Below are 14,236 nucleotides of genomic sequence, written 5' to 3'. Positions count from 1 at the left end.
ATTGAATGACACTTGCCCAGAGGATGAGGCAAGCTGAAGATGACTTTTCGTTTTGTTCAATGAAAAGTTAGTGATTCGCTTCCTAAATTGCCTTGAATGATTTTTCCTTGAATATCACCTGATGTGAACAAGTACAGAAAAACTATAAAGCAATCAGAATTCAGGTTGCCCAGCAAGGCAAGAACTCCCCAATTACCACTGAGTAGGTTGAGCTTTAGCCTGACAGCATCTGGTATGAAGTCTAACCCAAAAGCAGCTGTTTCCTGGTGTTTGGCCTCAAGAGGCCCTCTGAAGAAAAGGAGCTCCAACTCCATCAACTTTACTTTTCATGGAGAAAAATATAAGTACTGGGAGGTTAAGGGACCTTCCCGGAGATCACACAAGGGACACTGGGAGACTCAAGACTGAGACTTTCCCAAAGTCTCGCAAAGGATGCTGGGAGTGAGACTCAGGACTGAATCCCAGTTGAGGACTTCGCCGCTGTGGAAGCTGGGGCCAGCAGTGTCTCTACCTCTAAATGTCTGTCAGTTATATGAGAAGATTCAGAGTTTGGGGGGAGTTATAGATAGAATTTAGCCATCTGGTAGCTTTCAAGACAGCCAGATTAGAATGTAGGTGTAAACGATATTGAAGGCCCCAAAGGAGGCAGGGAGATTTTCTACTAACAGGAAAGCCCAATTAATCCAGACTCTGGATTAAAGGTAGAAATCTCTAATGTACTTAACTGATGTGTGAAACCAGATTGGGGTGATATCATAATCTTCGTTTAGGATTAAAAATAAACCCAGCACTCCCTCCTCTTCAACAAGAACATGGACTTGTTCAGAAACTTCTCAAATAATTCAAGACCAAAGTATGAGAAACTATTACATTACCTAATTATGCATTTCATCATACATATTCTTCTAGGGAGAAATTTCAATAAGCAAGTTAGACCAGCCAAAGGAACTACAAAACGCTGCAAATAAAGACTGGTTTTGTCCTTAATTTTTTGTCCTTTTTTCTTCCTTGGCAAAAGTCATGCGCCACAAAAGACAAGAGTCAGATGTGCTTCCTGACTCCAAGTCATCTAAAACACTCCTTCCAGAAACACAAACAAATTATACACTGAAGACGACGTGCTGCTGCCAACGCCCCTCCACACAGAACATCAGGCAGCCCACTCCAAAGCAGCAGTCCTCGGGGAACGCTATACATTTCACCATAAACGATCCACAGAGTGTCTTGAGTGTGAGTCATACTTACAAACTTAGCACGCAATGTTTAAGTTCAAAAGTCACAGCAGACTGAAAAACACACATGGGTTGTGCCAAGTACTGTAATAGCTCTATCCCAAAAGGATAACATGTTCAATTTCACATAAACAGATTATCCCTTGGATCTTTCTAGTATTTTAATTTGAAGGTTTCTGGACTGGCTAACACTGAAATGACTTTTCTGCCAAAAGTTCATTGTACAAACCTGTGTTTTTGCACATAAGTTGTCAAACCAAAGAGGAAGGCTTTAAGCCCTTAAAAGGATCCAAAACAATGCAAGAAAACATAGATAGATAGATAGATAGATAGATAGATAGATAGATAGATAGATAGACAGACAGACATAACTTTACCATATGGTGCAAAAAGGCGTGTTGTTTCAAGGAAGGTCAAATTGCATTTGCCTGACCAATGCTTCCAAATACTCTAATTCCCACTAATGTGGATGACAATCCAGATGATTTGAAGATTTAAAACAGGCCAATAACTTTTCCCAGAAGTTATTACCATGTGTCTGGAAAAAAGACATTCTCAAGAAATGAATGCTGTACTCCTAGGCCAGACCTCCAAGGTAGAAGCACAGGACTACACATCCCAAGTTACTCTGATGGGCTTCTACAACAACCATATCAATGAGTCCTAAGCGTCTCATAACACTTTCAGATAGGACCTCCAGACCACTTGGATCACAAACTTACATAAATAAATAAATAAAACACAAAAGCATGTTTACTTGTTTTCTCTCGATTCACAAAGAGAAAAGGTCTATTTCTTAATATCCTTTATCTATGATGTTACCAGAGTCACTACAGCTAAAATAAGTATTGAGTAGATGTTAATTTTAAAAATAAAAGAGTTGGAGAGTTGACTCAGTAACTAAGAGCATTTATTGCTCTTACAGAGGAAGACCTGGGTTCAATTCTAAGCACCACATGGTGGCTTACAACAATCTGTAACTCCAGTCCCAGGGAATCTGATACCCTCTTTGGTTTCTGTGGGCACCAGGCATGCATGTGGTGCAGAAACATGCATGCAGGTGAAGCACCCACACACATAAAATAAAAAGATGGATCTTTTTTTAATTGTTAAAAAATAAAATTAACACACAAAAAAACATAAGAGTGGTTCTGAAAACAGCAAGTTTGGGTTTTCCATTTGTGCTTCATACATTCTTAATTATGAGAAAAAGTGGAAACAGTCCATTGTCCTGTTCTTGCACACAACACTGGGATTTTAAATTGAGATTAAGTCGATGTTTCTAGGAAAGTGCTTACATAATGCCTTTCACTATATCCCTTTTAGTCTCACCTGCACAAGCAGGAACAAGGCTAGCTGCCATTCTCAAATGCCAAAGGGTTCCAGCACCATGACATCCTTGCAACAGCTCTTCGTTGAATAGCAGTGACATCATTTTACAGATAAAGCCAAGACTTAACTCAAATTAACAAAGCTGGATCAGGCCCACATTCAAATCCATGGCTGTTCTTTCCAGTACACTCCTGTATATCCCAAGAACAGAATGTAACTACTAGGACAATCTCTCTTCGTGGCATGTTACTGATGCATAACCAGTCAAATGAAACATCATGATTTCCCCCAGCACACGCAACCCAGAAAGAATCATGCCTTCCCCACTCTCAGAAACAGAAGTCAGCAAAATACAAGAAGAGCATCAGTACTGAAAGGAGACCAAAAACATAATAGAGTAAATCAGGAATAACATGAATATCACCTAGTAGGCTAGTAGGTGTCAATTTACCTGGATTCCTTTAAATCCACAAAGGAAGTAGTTGTGCCATAGAGGTTTGGTTTTGTCGATATGGATGTTATTAGCACTAGTACTGAAGTCTCTGGAAAAAAAAAAAAGACCCATTAATTTGTTTGTAGTCCTTGAGAGACAAAAATCAGCGGCTGACTGCTGCCCTCTTGTGACAAAACAATGATACTGAGTATTCTTTTCTGTTTACTTTCAATGTATCTCAGCCTCCTGCAAACAGGGACACCTCCAGCTGCTAAGGCTGAGAGAGGATGTTGTATTGGCCTTAATGACTAATCTACCTCTAACTGGCCCTTTTTATTTCCCAAATCAGATAGGAAACAGCATGCTCAACATAATCTACATCCATTTTTCTCTTTCATGTCAGTCCTCATTCGCTAGTGTAAAAAAACACATAAGCGCTTTATCCTCTGGGCCTGCTACTCAGCAGATGCCCAGTAGAAACAGAAGTACTCAAAGCTTTCTTTACCCTGCATTCTCTGATACCTATCCAATTTGACTATCTGTATGATTTAAGAAAAAGAAATAACGAACAAAATTTATTTTACAGGGTCATGACCCATTGGGGAAAAAAATAAGACCTCCTGATTTTACACTGATATAAATTTACAATTAAATAAACAGCTAAATGAAAAAGAGGGGAGACTAGTTTTCACAACAAAATGCCAGGCCCAGCGAGATGGCTCAGTGGGTAAGGTGGTTGTCATGTAACCCTAACAACTGGATCCCTAGAACCCACATAAAGAAAGACAGAATTGATTCTACAAAGTTGTTCCCTGACTTCCACACATGTGCTATAGAATGCATGCCATATATGCACATCACACACACACACACACACACACACACACACACACACACACACACACACACAATGAACAAGGTATAATGTCAATTAACCAATATAAAAGAAATAATGGAATTTTAAAAATACTGCATGTGAATTCCATTGATAATGGTTTCATCAATGGATGTTTAGAGAGTGAGGATTTAATTTAAAAAGGTATTTACATAGACTCAAAGTATTACCTCATTATCACTACCAGATACGTATTAACTAGAAGAAGAAACAGTAACTCTGTGTTAGAGAGTTAGTTACTGGTTCAGCTCAGCAGTGGTCTGCTTCACTGAATTGCTCAGAAAAGCCTAGCTCTCTGTTCCTCAGTTCCCCCTACCTACCTACACATGCCTTCCCTAACACTTTGAGCTTCCTTCTTTCTTCATTTTCTATTTTCTGGAGTAGTTCAAAAAGCATTCATATTGGCTCTTCTTTAAAGGTCTGGTAGAGTTCAGCAGTGAAAATTGGTAGGCCTGAACTATTTATAATATTTTTACTAATTCCTTGAGAATTTTGTACAAGATATTTTGATTATAGTCACCTGTAGCATGAATCTTAGAGAGTCTTATTAATAAAATCAAACCCGAGGCCAATTATTGGGGTCAATGCTGGTAGATCAGAGAGACAGAACAAGCCACAGCTGTCTCACCTTGCCAATTCCTCAACTGGTCCTGTTTCCTCAGACTGGAAGCCTCTGAGTCCTCATCCAGAATGAATCTCAGTTGAACTGTGTTTCTCCAAAGCCTGAAAGCTTAACCAGCCAAATGCTTAACCAGGCCAAATGCTGCTAGCCAAATGCTTCTAGTTCCTGGTCTTCACGCCTTATATACCTTTCTGCTTTCTACCACCATTCCCTGGGATTAAAGGCTCACTCCCTGGGATTAAAGGCGTGTGTCACCATGCCTTGCTCTTTCTAATGTGGCCTTGAACTCACAGAGATTCAGAGGGATTTCTGTCTCTGGAATGCTAGGATTAAAGGTGTGAGTGCCACCGTTTTCTAGCCTCTGTATCTAGTGGCTGTCTGTTCTCTGACCCCAGATAAATTTATTAGGGTACACAATATTTTGGGGAACACAATACCACCACAGTCACCTCCCCATCTATCTCCATAACTCCTCCCAGATCCACCCCACCTCCTCAATCCCAGCCATTTTATGTCCTCTGTTGTCTTTTTAATAACCCATCGAGTCCAGTGTGTGCTTCCCATTTATCCATTAGTGTGGGATCATCCATGGAGCACAGTCAACCTACCAAGGGCCATATCTAAAGAAAACTTGCTTTCCCTCCCCCGGAAACCATCACCACAGTTCCTCAGCTAGGGGGAGGGGCTCTCAGTCTCCTCTCCAGTCCACGCTAGAGTGTTGGCTGACTTCACCTTCCGCAAGCGTGGCTGCTGTGTGCTCCTGACTGCAGCAGTCCCGTCACATCTAGAAGACAGTTTCCCTCCAGTTCTCCCCAACATCTAGCTCTTAGGATCTTTCTGATCTCTCTTCTGCAATGGTTCCTGAACCGTGGGTAGGGGCAGTGGCGACATAATGTCCCATTTGTAACTAAGCATTCTGCCAGCACTTATTCTCTGCACTTGGATCAGCTGTGGGTGTCTACATTACCTACCGTCTACTGTGGTCACCCCATAACATTTATGCCTCTCTTCCATCCATGGGCGTATCTTTCCACACCAGCAGATCACAGGGCTCACGCCTGGGGAAGACTGTTGATGACTACTGTTCCCTAGCAGTCTACATAGAATCTCCTACTACTAGCAAAGTTAACCAACTGGAAGGTAGTTTACTGGTTAGAATCAATGTTATTTCTTCACGTCTTATGATCAAAGTGTGTAGAGTCTTCAGCAATAGGTCTTACCAAAGCCTGGACTTCTATTAAATTGAAAATGTTTTTGTTTAGTTGAGGTTTTTCTGGGGTTTGTTGTTGTTTTGCTTCTAGTTGCTGCTTGAACTTCATTGCTTGTTTACCAATCTCTACAAGCTGGCTCTCACCTCAGTTTAATTTGGGTAGATATATGCATCTAGAAATTCATTTCTTTCAGATTTTCTAATATCATAGTCTAAAAAGCTGAATTTACTGAATTTCATAGGTATCTACTGCAATGTCTTTCTTTTCATCTCTTTATTAATTTGGGTCTTTGCTCTCTTTCTTTTGGCTAGTTTGGCTAACAGTTTATTGCTTTTGTGCATCTTTTCAAAGAACTCTTTGTTTCATTAATTCATTGTCTTTTTGAATTTCCACTTCATTACTTTCTGCCTCGATAATTATTGCTGTCCGTCTACTGATGTTTGATTTGGCTTGTTTGTGTTCTTCCAAGGCCCTGGGATGAATTCAGTTAGTTATTTGAGATCTGACTCGTTTCTATTTTATTTATTTCCCCCCTCGTGTGTGTGTGTGTGTGTGTGTGTGTGTGTGTGTGTGTGTGTGTGTATGTGTGTGTCCACATACCACGGCATGTGTGTGGAATCAGAAGACAGCTAGAGGGAGTCAGTTATCACCCTCCATGGGAGATTGGCCTCAGGCTGTCAGGATGGATAGTACTTTGTTTTTCCCACTAAACTATCTCACTGGCCCTTCTCTGATCTTAATATATGCGCTTATAGCATTAAACTTCCCTTTCAGGACTGCTCTCATGTATCTCCTAGCCACATTAATTAAAGTCTGAGTATACTATGCTAGTTTGGCATTGTATGGTAGTAATATCAAACACCTGCGGTTGCTCTCCCAGTTACTATCCCACTCAGAAGAATACAGAGAGCTCCTGGGCTGAGAAATTATTTTCTAAACTACACATTCATCTCCACCACATCCAAGTCCCACTTGAACATTGCAAATACTTCAACTAAAAGAATATAGCAGCAATAAAAAAAAAAAGCAAAATAGCACCAAACACAATGTAGTAACATAAGAAACACATACACACATTGCAAACACTTCAACTAAAAGAATATAGCTGAAAAAAAAATAGCACCAAACACATGAATCCCAATGCAGTAACATAAGAAACACACACACATGCACACATGCACACATGCACACACACACACACACACACACACACACACATGCACACGCACACACAGGGTAAGATAACACCTCTAAAAAGTATTAACCCTACAGTGATGGCATCTGGTGTGAGTAAGATAAATGTTGGCAGAGTTTTGAGAAAATGAACACTTCTGTACTGTTTGTAGGAATAGTATTTGGCTCAACCATTTTGGAAAACAGTATGGTGTTTCTTCAAAGAATTCAAAACAGAACAAGCACATGATCCAGGAATCCTTCTGCTTGGTATCCATACCCAAGGGAAATGAAATCAATAGAAACATCTGCTATCCCCATGTCGGGTTACTCACAATAACTAAGATGTTCAGAAACAGAATGACCATATAAAGTGTGACAATTATATCTTCTGTAATTTGAAAATCAAATACATGATATAATCATGTACTACTTAATAACAGGGAAGTAGTGTAAGAAACGTATCATTAGCCAGTTTTGTCACTGTACAAACAATACAGACTATAAAGTACTTACACAGATGTAGATGGTTTAGCCTACTGCACACATACATATTTGGGATAGTCACCACTACTAACCTACCTGACATGCTAGTATACTTGTGGTGGTTTGAATGAAAATGGCCCCCGCAGTTTCATACATTTGCATGCTCAGTCCCCAGTTGATGATCTGTTTGGAAGGATTAGGAGGTGTGGCCTTGTTGGAGTAAGCCTTGGAGGAGGTGTGTCACTAGGGGTGGCTTTGAAGTTTCAAAATTCCATGCTAGGTCCAGTCAATCTCTCTCTCTCTGTCTCTCTCTGTCTCTTTCTCTGTCTCTTTCTCTGTCTCTCTGTCTCTCTCTGTCTCTGTCTCTCTCTCTCTCTCTCTCTCTCTCTCTCTCTCTCTCTCTCTCTCTTCCTTCCTCCCACCACTCTCTGTGACTGCTGCCTGTGGACTAGAATGTAAAGCTTTTAGCTACTTCTCCAGCACCAGGCCTGCTTGCTTGTTCCCATGTTCCCTGCCATGATGATTATGGATTAATCCTCTGAAACTGTAAGCAAGCCCCCAGTTAAATGCTTTCTTTTAGACAAGTTGCCTTGGTCATGTGTCTCTCCCCAGTGACAACAGTGACTAAGACAATACTGAACACCATAGCTGATTATAACACAGTGATAGTATTTGTGTATCTGAACCTATCCAAACAGGAAAAGTTCAATAAACATATTATAAGTGTAAACAATTGAAACTAACACACTAATACTGGAAACACAACATAAGAGGAATATGCAGGACAGAAAGTTGTGGTGAGTGAACCAACAGGAAGACCAAGAATATAACTGCACATGACTCTAGATTTTATAAACATACACATAAATGACATCACATTTATCTCAAAAGTTCCTTCTCTGATAAACTAACATTGCCTTACTATAACTTATTTTATTTATCAATATTTTAATTTTTGAAACTTTTTACTCTTTTGTAGTAATTCTTGGCTCAAAATGCAAATGTTATAAACAGCAGTCGTTTTTCAGCTCCTCATATTCCCATGGGGCCATGATCCTATGCGTGAGCCATCATTGACCAAAATACTGCTATGTGGCACCAGACTGAACAGGGAAAGCTTCTGTAGAAAAAGCAAAGCTGGTTCAGCATTGGAAAACCCACCAGAGTAATCCACCAAATGTTTAAAGATGACTGTGAAGACCGCACAGATATTTAATACAACTCAGTACGCATAACTGACTTAACGTTTTAGAAAATTAACCTCTTAAACTTGACAAAAAATATGTTCTAGAAACATCCATCACACCTTAGACTGAGACTAAAGCTTTGAAGAAAACAGACAATACAACATAAAAGCATAGAGTGTAAACCTACTGAGGGATATAGGTAAGTAAGCAATGTGCAACATGGTAAGAGCCTTCGACAAGAGAATTAGACAGTGCCACAGTAACGACGAGGAACAGGTAGCATACACCTGACGTTGTTGAGACAGTCACCTCAGCAGATAATCAACACTTTCTGTGCAAGAGCAAAATTACTTTCATGTTTACATAGCTTAATACTCAGTAGTTGAGACAATGTCTAGCACATGACAACTCTTCAACAAATGCTTCCTTTCTACACTTATTTATTCACTCATTCTTTCATTTACTTACTATGTATGTGTGAGAAAAAGGGTGGGCATGTATGTATCATGCCACAGTGTGGAAATCAGAGAAGAACCTGCAGGACTGGGTTCTCTTCTGTCATGTGGGTTTCTGGAGGTCACTTTCAGGTAAGGGCACTCAATACCCCTGAGCCATCTTGCTTGCTAGTAAATGTTTCTTCAGTGAGTGTGCAAATGAACACAACAAATAGACATTTAGTAGTGACCTGGGATGCTGATGTCAGGCAGGACATATCAATAAAGTATATGATTTAGTTGGAATCCAATATTTTCTAGAGTCTATCTGCATTCAGATATATTACTGCCTGCTTACACACACACACACACACACACACACACACACACACACACACACACAGAGAGAGAGAGAGAGAGAGAGAGAGAGAGACTCCCTCCCCACCAGCCATCCTAATTACTCACGGGTACAAGGGATTTGTATTGGCCAGTTGGAGAGTGTGTGTTTTCACAGGTTCCACAGCTATTAGCATGTCTTGTTCCACAGCCATGGGAAGAACAGAGTATCCACAGTAATCGATGTGCTCTCCTAGACAAAAGGGAAAGCAGGTTTTATCATCGCTAGTAGATGAAATAAAAGAAGCTCAACCTAGCTGTGTGAACAGCAGTTGCTGGAGAGAACCACGGCTTCATTGAACCCTCAAGGCTGATTGCCCAAGCAGAAACTCAGTGACTAGAATCTGGAGAGTTCTAAGTCAGGTGATCTCACGCATCTTTATTTCCCTTAGAAATCATTCGTTATGCACTGCTCCTTGTGACCTAGTATCCTTGTAGCTACTAGATAAATCCTTCGGGATACACGAGCAGACCACCTAACCTTCACCAACCCGAGGCCGAGCGTATCATCAGGTAGCATCTGACACCGGGAACTGAGAAATCTCTACCTTGCTGTAACCTGCCTGCCTGATGTTTCCACCAATGTCTCTGAAAAATGTCTTAATGTGTGGTTTCCTTTTCTGTTAATATAAAACCTCATGAGACTGTTCCATGTTAGAACATGAGGTGGAGTAAACTGTATCCGCGTTCCCAAGCCATGGTCACTCATAATTGGTCCCAGAATAAATTCTTATCCCCTTTCAGGTAAAAGCTGTGACTCTCGCATAGACAGTTAACATACAGGAAAAATATGACCTCGGTTTAATAAAAAGTAAAATACAATGGGCAGACAGATACTCAGTTTTCTTTTTACCAAGCATTTTGAGCCAACTTCAGCTAGCCATGAGTAATTCATTTTTGTTAATTTGGAGGCTCCTTTTTATCTTAAGCTTGGTTTTCTATTTTCTAATTTGTTTTGTTTTGTTTTTTTCTTTTTTAACATAATATTTTTATTGATTATTTGGAAATTTCACATAATGCACCCCGATCACACTCACTTCCAGTCCTCCCAGGTCTACCCCCGCCCCATCTCCATGACCTCTCCAAAACAAAAGAAGAAAAAAAAAAGAAAGAGAAAACAAAAAACATACCAAGTCCAATTTGTGTTGCTCATATACTCACTGGTACATGGTCAAACTCCCAGAGGCCAGTCCCTTAAAGAAACTGCCCAACCCCCCCAGAAGCAATCAACACTACACTACAGCATCTCTATCACAATTTTTTTAAAGAGTTCTCTTCAATGGCTTTCTGTCTAGACTATTTCTTTTTTGGGGGGAGGGGTGTAGAGGAAGAGAGGTTGTCACAGAAACCTTCTATGTCTCTCATTCTCAACTGTGAGTCTACAGTTATCAATACCACTCACCGCAAAAGAAGCTTCCTTGCCCTTTATAACCAGCAGCAGCACAGATCATGGACCTCCACATGGTTTCTGACTACAGCAAGGGCCATGACACCAACATGGCTTCAGGTGGCGCCACAGACCACAGACATCCCCATGGCCTTCAGTGATAACATGGCCACAGAAATCAACACAGACCCCAACTGCAGCCAGAGCACAGACATCAACATAGTCTCTGGCAGCAACGCAACCCACAGCTATCAACTTGGCTGCAGGTGGCACCACAGACCACAGACATCTCCATGGCCTTTGGTGGTAACATAGGCTATGGACATCAACATGGCTCCTGGCCACAGTAGGGTCACAGACACCAACAAGGCTCTAAGTGGCTGCACGAACCCTGGACATCAACATGGCCTCCAGTGGCAACATGGACCATGGACACTAACATGGCCCATGGTGGCAGCACAGACCACAGACATCCACACATCCCCCAGCCACACACAGCAGGGACCACAATCACCATCATGGCCCTCAACAGCAGCACAAGCCACGAATTTCAACATGGATTCAGGTGGCAGCATAGTCCATCAACGTCTCTTCAGTTGAAACATGGACCATGGACATCAACATGGGACCCAGCAGCAGCAGACTTCAGCAGCAGCAGCACAGACCACAAACATCAACATGGACTCCAGTGGTAACAGGAACCATGGACACTAACGTGGCCCGCGGTGGCAGCACAGGCCACAGACATGGACATGGACAGGGCCTCAGCCACTTTTTAATTTACAACAATCATTTTCCAAATTTATGTCATGTGACTATAAAGTATCAAGCTGATTAATATCTCAAATGTGGATAAGAAGCTGTTTATTTTCCGGTACAGACTTATGTAGCTCATTGTTCCTTTGGCAGATAATAATCAGTGAGGAAACATGAAATCAGCAGGTGACAATTCAGCTGCACAATTCTATTTTTATTCCATATATTGTTATAGCAGTGAAGGCCTTTGCTCCTGCATTGATATTCTTTATAGAAGGGGATAATAAGGGCCTTTTATGGATTAAAATGACAGGTGAAGAACTAATTTATCAAGTCATATTTCTATCCAGTTATCAAGAGGACAGCAATCTGAGTCAAGTAGAAATATGTATTTGAATACGTGGACAGGGCATCTATCTGTTCTTCTGCAAGGTTATAGCATGGGTGGCCGCCTACTGAGGGCGAAAATGGTTTCCTTTGACAAAATGTATTTAAAAGAAGAAAAACACCCACCCTGGGTGAGGGTCATGGAGGGAGCGGGAACCACTGGGGATGAAGATAAATCTATTATCAGCTCCTCAATATGTTAACGAAACTGACCCTCGTACTTTTAACAGAGACTGAGATTCATTTGGTCTCCAGCTGTGTCTCACGAATACTGGAGTCACACCCCACACACTGTACTGAATAAGGAAATAAGAATTCTTTGTTAGGAAAACCCCACCCCACACAAGGGGAGCTTGGCTGTGCTCTGAGGACCCTGCTTCTGTGGGTTCTCTAGCAGTGAGGAGCTGACGCCATCTGCCCGCCTTCCGGGCCACTTTCCTGTTCTCTGTTCTTCTGAGGCTCCAACACATTTTCTCCTCACCATTTTCCTCCGTGGACCTTTAAGACATTAAAGAGCTCAGAACCTGGGGCTGGACAGATGGCTCAGCAGTTAAGAGCACTGGCTGCTCTTCCTGAGGTCCTGAGTTCAAGTCCCAGCAACCACATGGTGGCTCACAACCATCTGTAATGAGATCTGGTGCCCTCTTCTGGCCTGTAGACAGAACACTGTATAGATAATAAATCTTTACCAAAAAAAAAAAAAAAAAAAAAAAAAAAAAGAGCTCAGAACCTGTCTGCAGCCCCCTTTCCATCCCAATCCCACAGTAATCCTGACGACATCCAGATAGATGACCTAGTGCAAAGCCCAAGCCCTCCTCCCCCTCGGCAGTCCTCCCCCATGACCCTCCATCCAATAATTGCCTAGCTCCCATCACCTCCAACTTTTATCAAGCTATTATAAACTTGAAGCTCCCCACCCTGCCTGTCTCTCTGGCCCACACCGCCTTCTCATCTCCATCTGTAGGCTCCTCTTCCCTTCCTTCCCTTCGCCACCCAGCACAGATTCCACCTTTTATTGCTTCACCAGCCCTCCTGCCCATACTGTCAAATTCTCTGTTCCATGTCATCCTCTGTGAACTCCCACTCAACAAAGCCCTAAACCTACCTCAAAACCACATACCTTACATTAGCTGAGGCAGGGAAATGCAAGATCTCTGAGTTGGTGCACAGTCCACAAGTTCACCTTACCCCAGATCTCAGTGCTTTCCAGCAAATAGGCTTTTTTCGGCCATTCAGTCTCCATTCCTTCCCATTTACATTGTTTCTTCCCCTGCCTTAAAATCCCAGCCCTCCTCACAAAAATGTCCTCAGTCCTCCACTCACAATTATACATAACTGACATCAAGGTGCATCCTTTTCCTCCTGACCTCCCATTAAAAGAGCTGAAGCTGCCGGTGCCCTATGCTCCAGACATCTGCCTTCCTGCCTCTGCAAGTGTTCCCCTCCACCAGGTACTCCCTTTTCAATTATGGGCAATCTCTCCCTCTCCATTGATCTTCTCTCTATTATAAACCATCCCCACTGGCCATTCTCAAATATTCCGTGAAATTTTTAAATCCTCTATTATTTGCTTCAAAATAAAAAGCATGGTCTGAGTTGCCAGTGGAAGGTGGCTGGCTAATAAGTGCTCTGTATTTTTCAGTTATTTGTTTTATAAGCTTGCGTTTCCCATTATAATAGTGTTTTTGAATCCTCCATGGACCCTGGACTTTTCTCAGCTCCCCATACATTTTCTCGTGACAAGTCTTATTCATCCTAGCAGTCATGACTTACAACATCCCTGCACACATCTCCAGTTCCTCCACGTACTGCATCCCCTTATCAAAAATTCAAGCTGCATCCATTTAGCTTAAGCATCTTTGTTCAAACAGAACTTTATGGAGGTTTGAAATGTGGAGAAAAGACAAACAGGAGGCATCTCTGGTTGAGCTTTTGCGTGACTGGCACTCCCCTTCAACAGCAGTCCCTGCACAGACTCCAACCCAGCCCTAAGATCCACTGACACAGCCTGAAGATGACACTGGGTGTCTAGGGGCTCTCACACCTGCCATTAGACTGTGGGTTCCCAGAGCAGCTACTGCACAGCAGATGAACAGTGCATCTTCTGACTGAAAGCAGAGTAAAGGACTTCCTTCTGATGAAATTGTACGCAACTATCTATGTCCCACTTGACATACGTTCTTGTTCTTCGTTTTGTTTTGGTTTTTCGAGACAGGGTTTCAACTGGCTCTCCTGGAACTCTCTCTGTAGACCAGGCTGGCCTGGAACTCACGGAGATCCACCTGCCTCTGCCTCCCAAGTGCTG

At 41.9% G+C, this 14,236-nt stretch overlaps 1 protein-coding gene across 8 annotated transcripts in view; it reads right to left on the bottom strand.

Annotated features, from left to right (window-relative positions):
* Galk2 (galactokinase 2) overlaps positions 1-14,236 on the bottom strand; it is a 175,554-nt gene that overhangs the window by 146,811 nt on the left and 14,507 nt on the right. For all 8 annotated transcript variants that reach the window (XR_008215144.1, XM_052724902.1, XM_052724898.1 and 5 more), the window contains exons 3-4: positions 9,471-9,594; positions 3,016-3,106 (exon numbers count right to left, since the gene is read on the bottom strand). Coding sequence is in view for 7 of the 8 variants with exons in the window: in XM_052724902.1 (XP_052580862.1) it covers positions 3,016-3,106; positions 9,471-9,594 (215 nt within the window). In the remaining variant the exon portion in view is untranslated. The remainder of the gene's footprint in view (positions 1-3,015; positions 3,107-9,470; positions 9,595-14,236) is intronic.

Source organism: Peromyscus californicus, unplaced genomic scaffold (genome assembly GCF_007827085.1).
Source record: "Peromyscus californicus insignis strain IS unplaced genomic scaffold, ASM782708v3 Scaffold_7__1_contigs__length_154581171, whole genome shotgun sequence".
Classification (NCBI taxonomy): domain Eukaryota; kingdom Metazoa; phylum Chordata; class Mammalia; order Rodentia; family Cricetidae; genus Peromyscus; species Peromyscus californicus.
The sequence above is the reverse complement of the archived record's forward strand: the minus strand, read 5'-3'. Positions and strand labels throughout refer to the sequence as shown.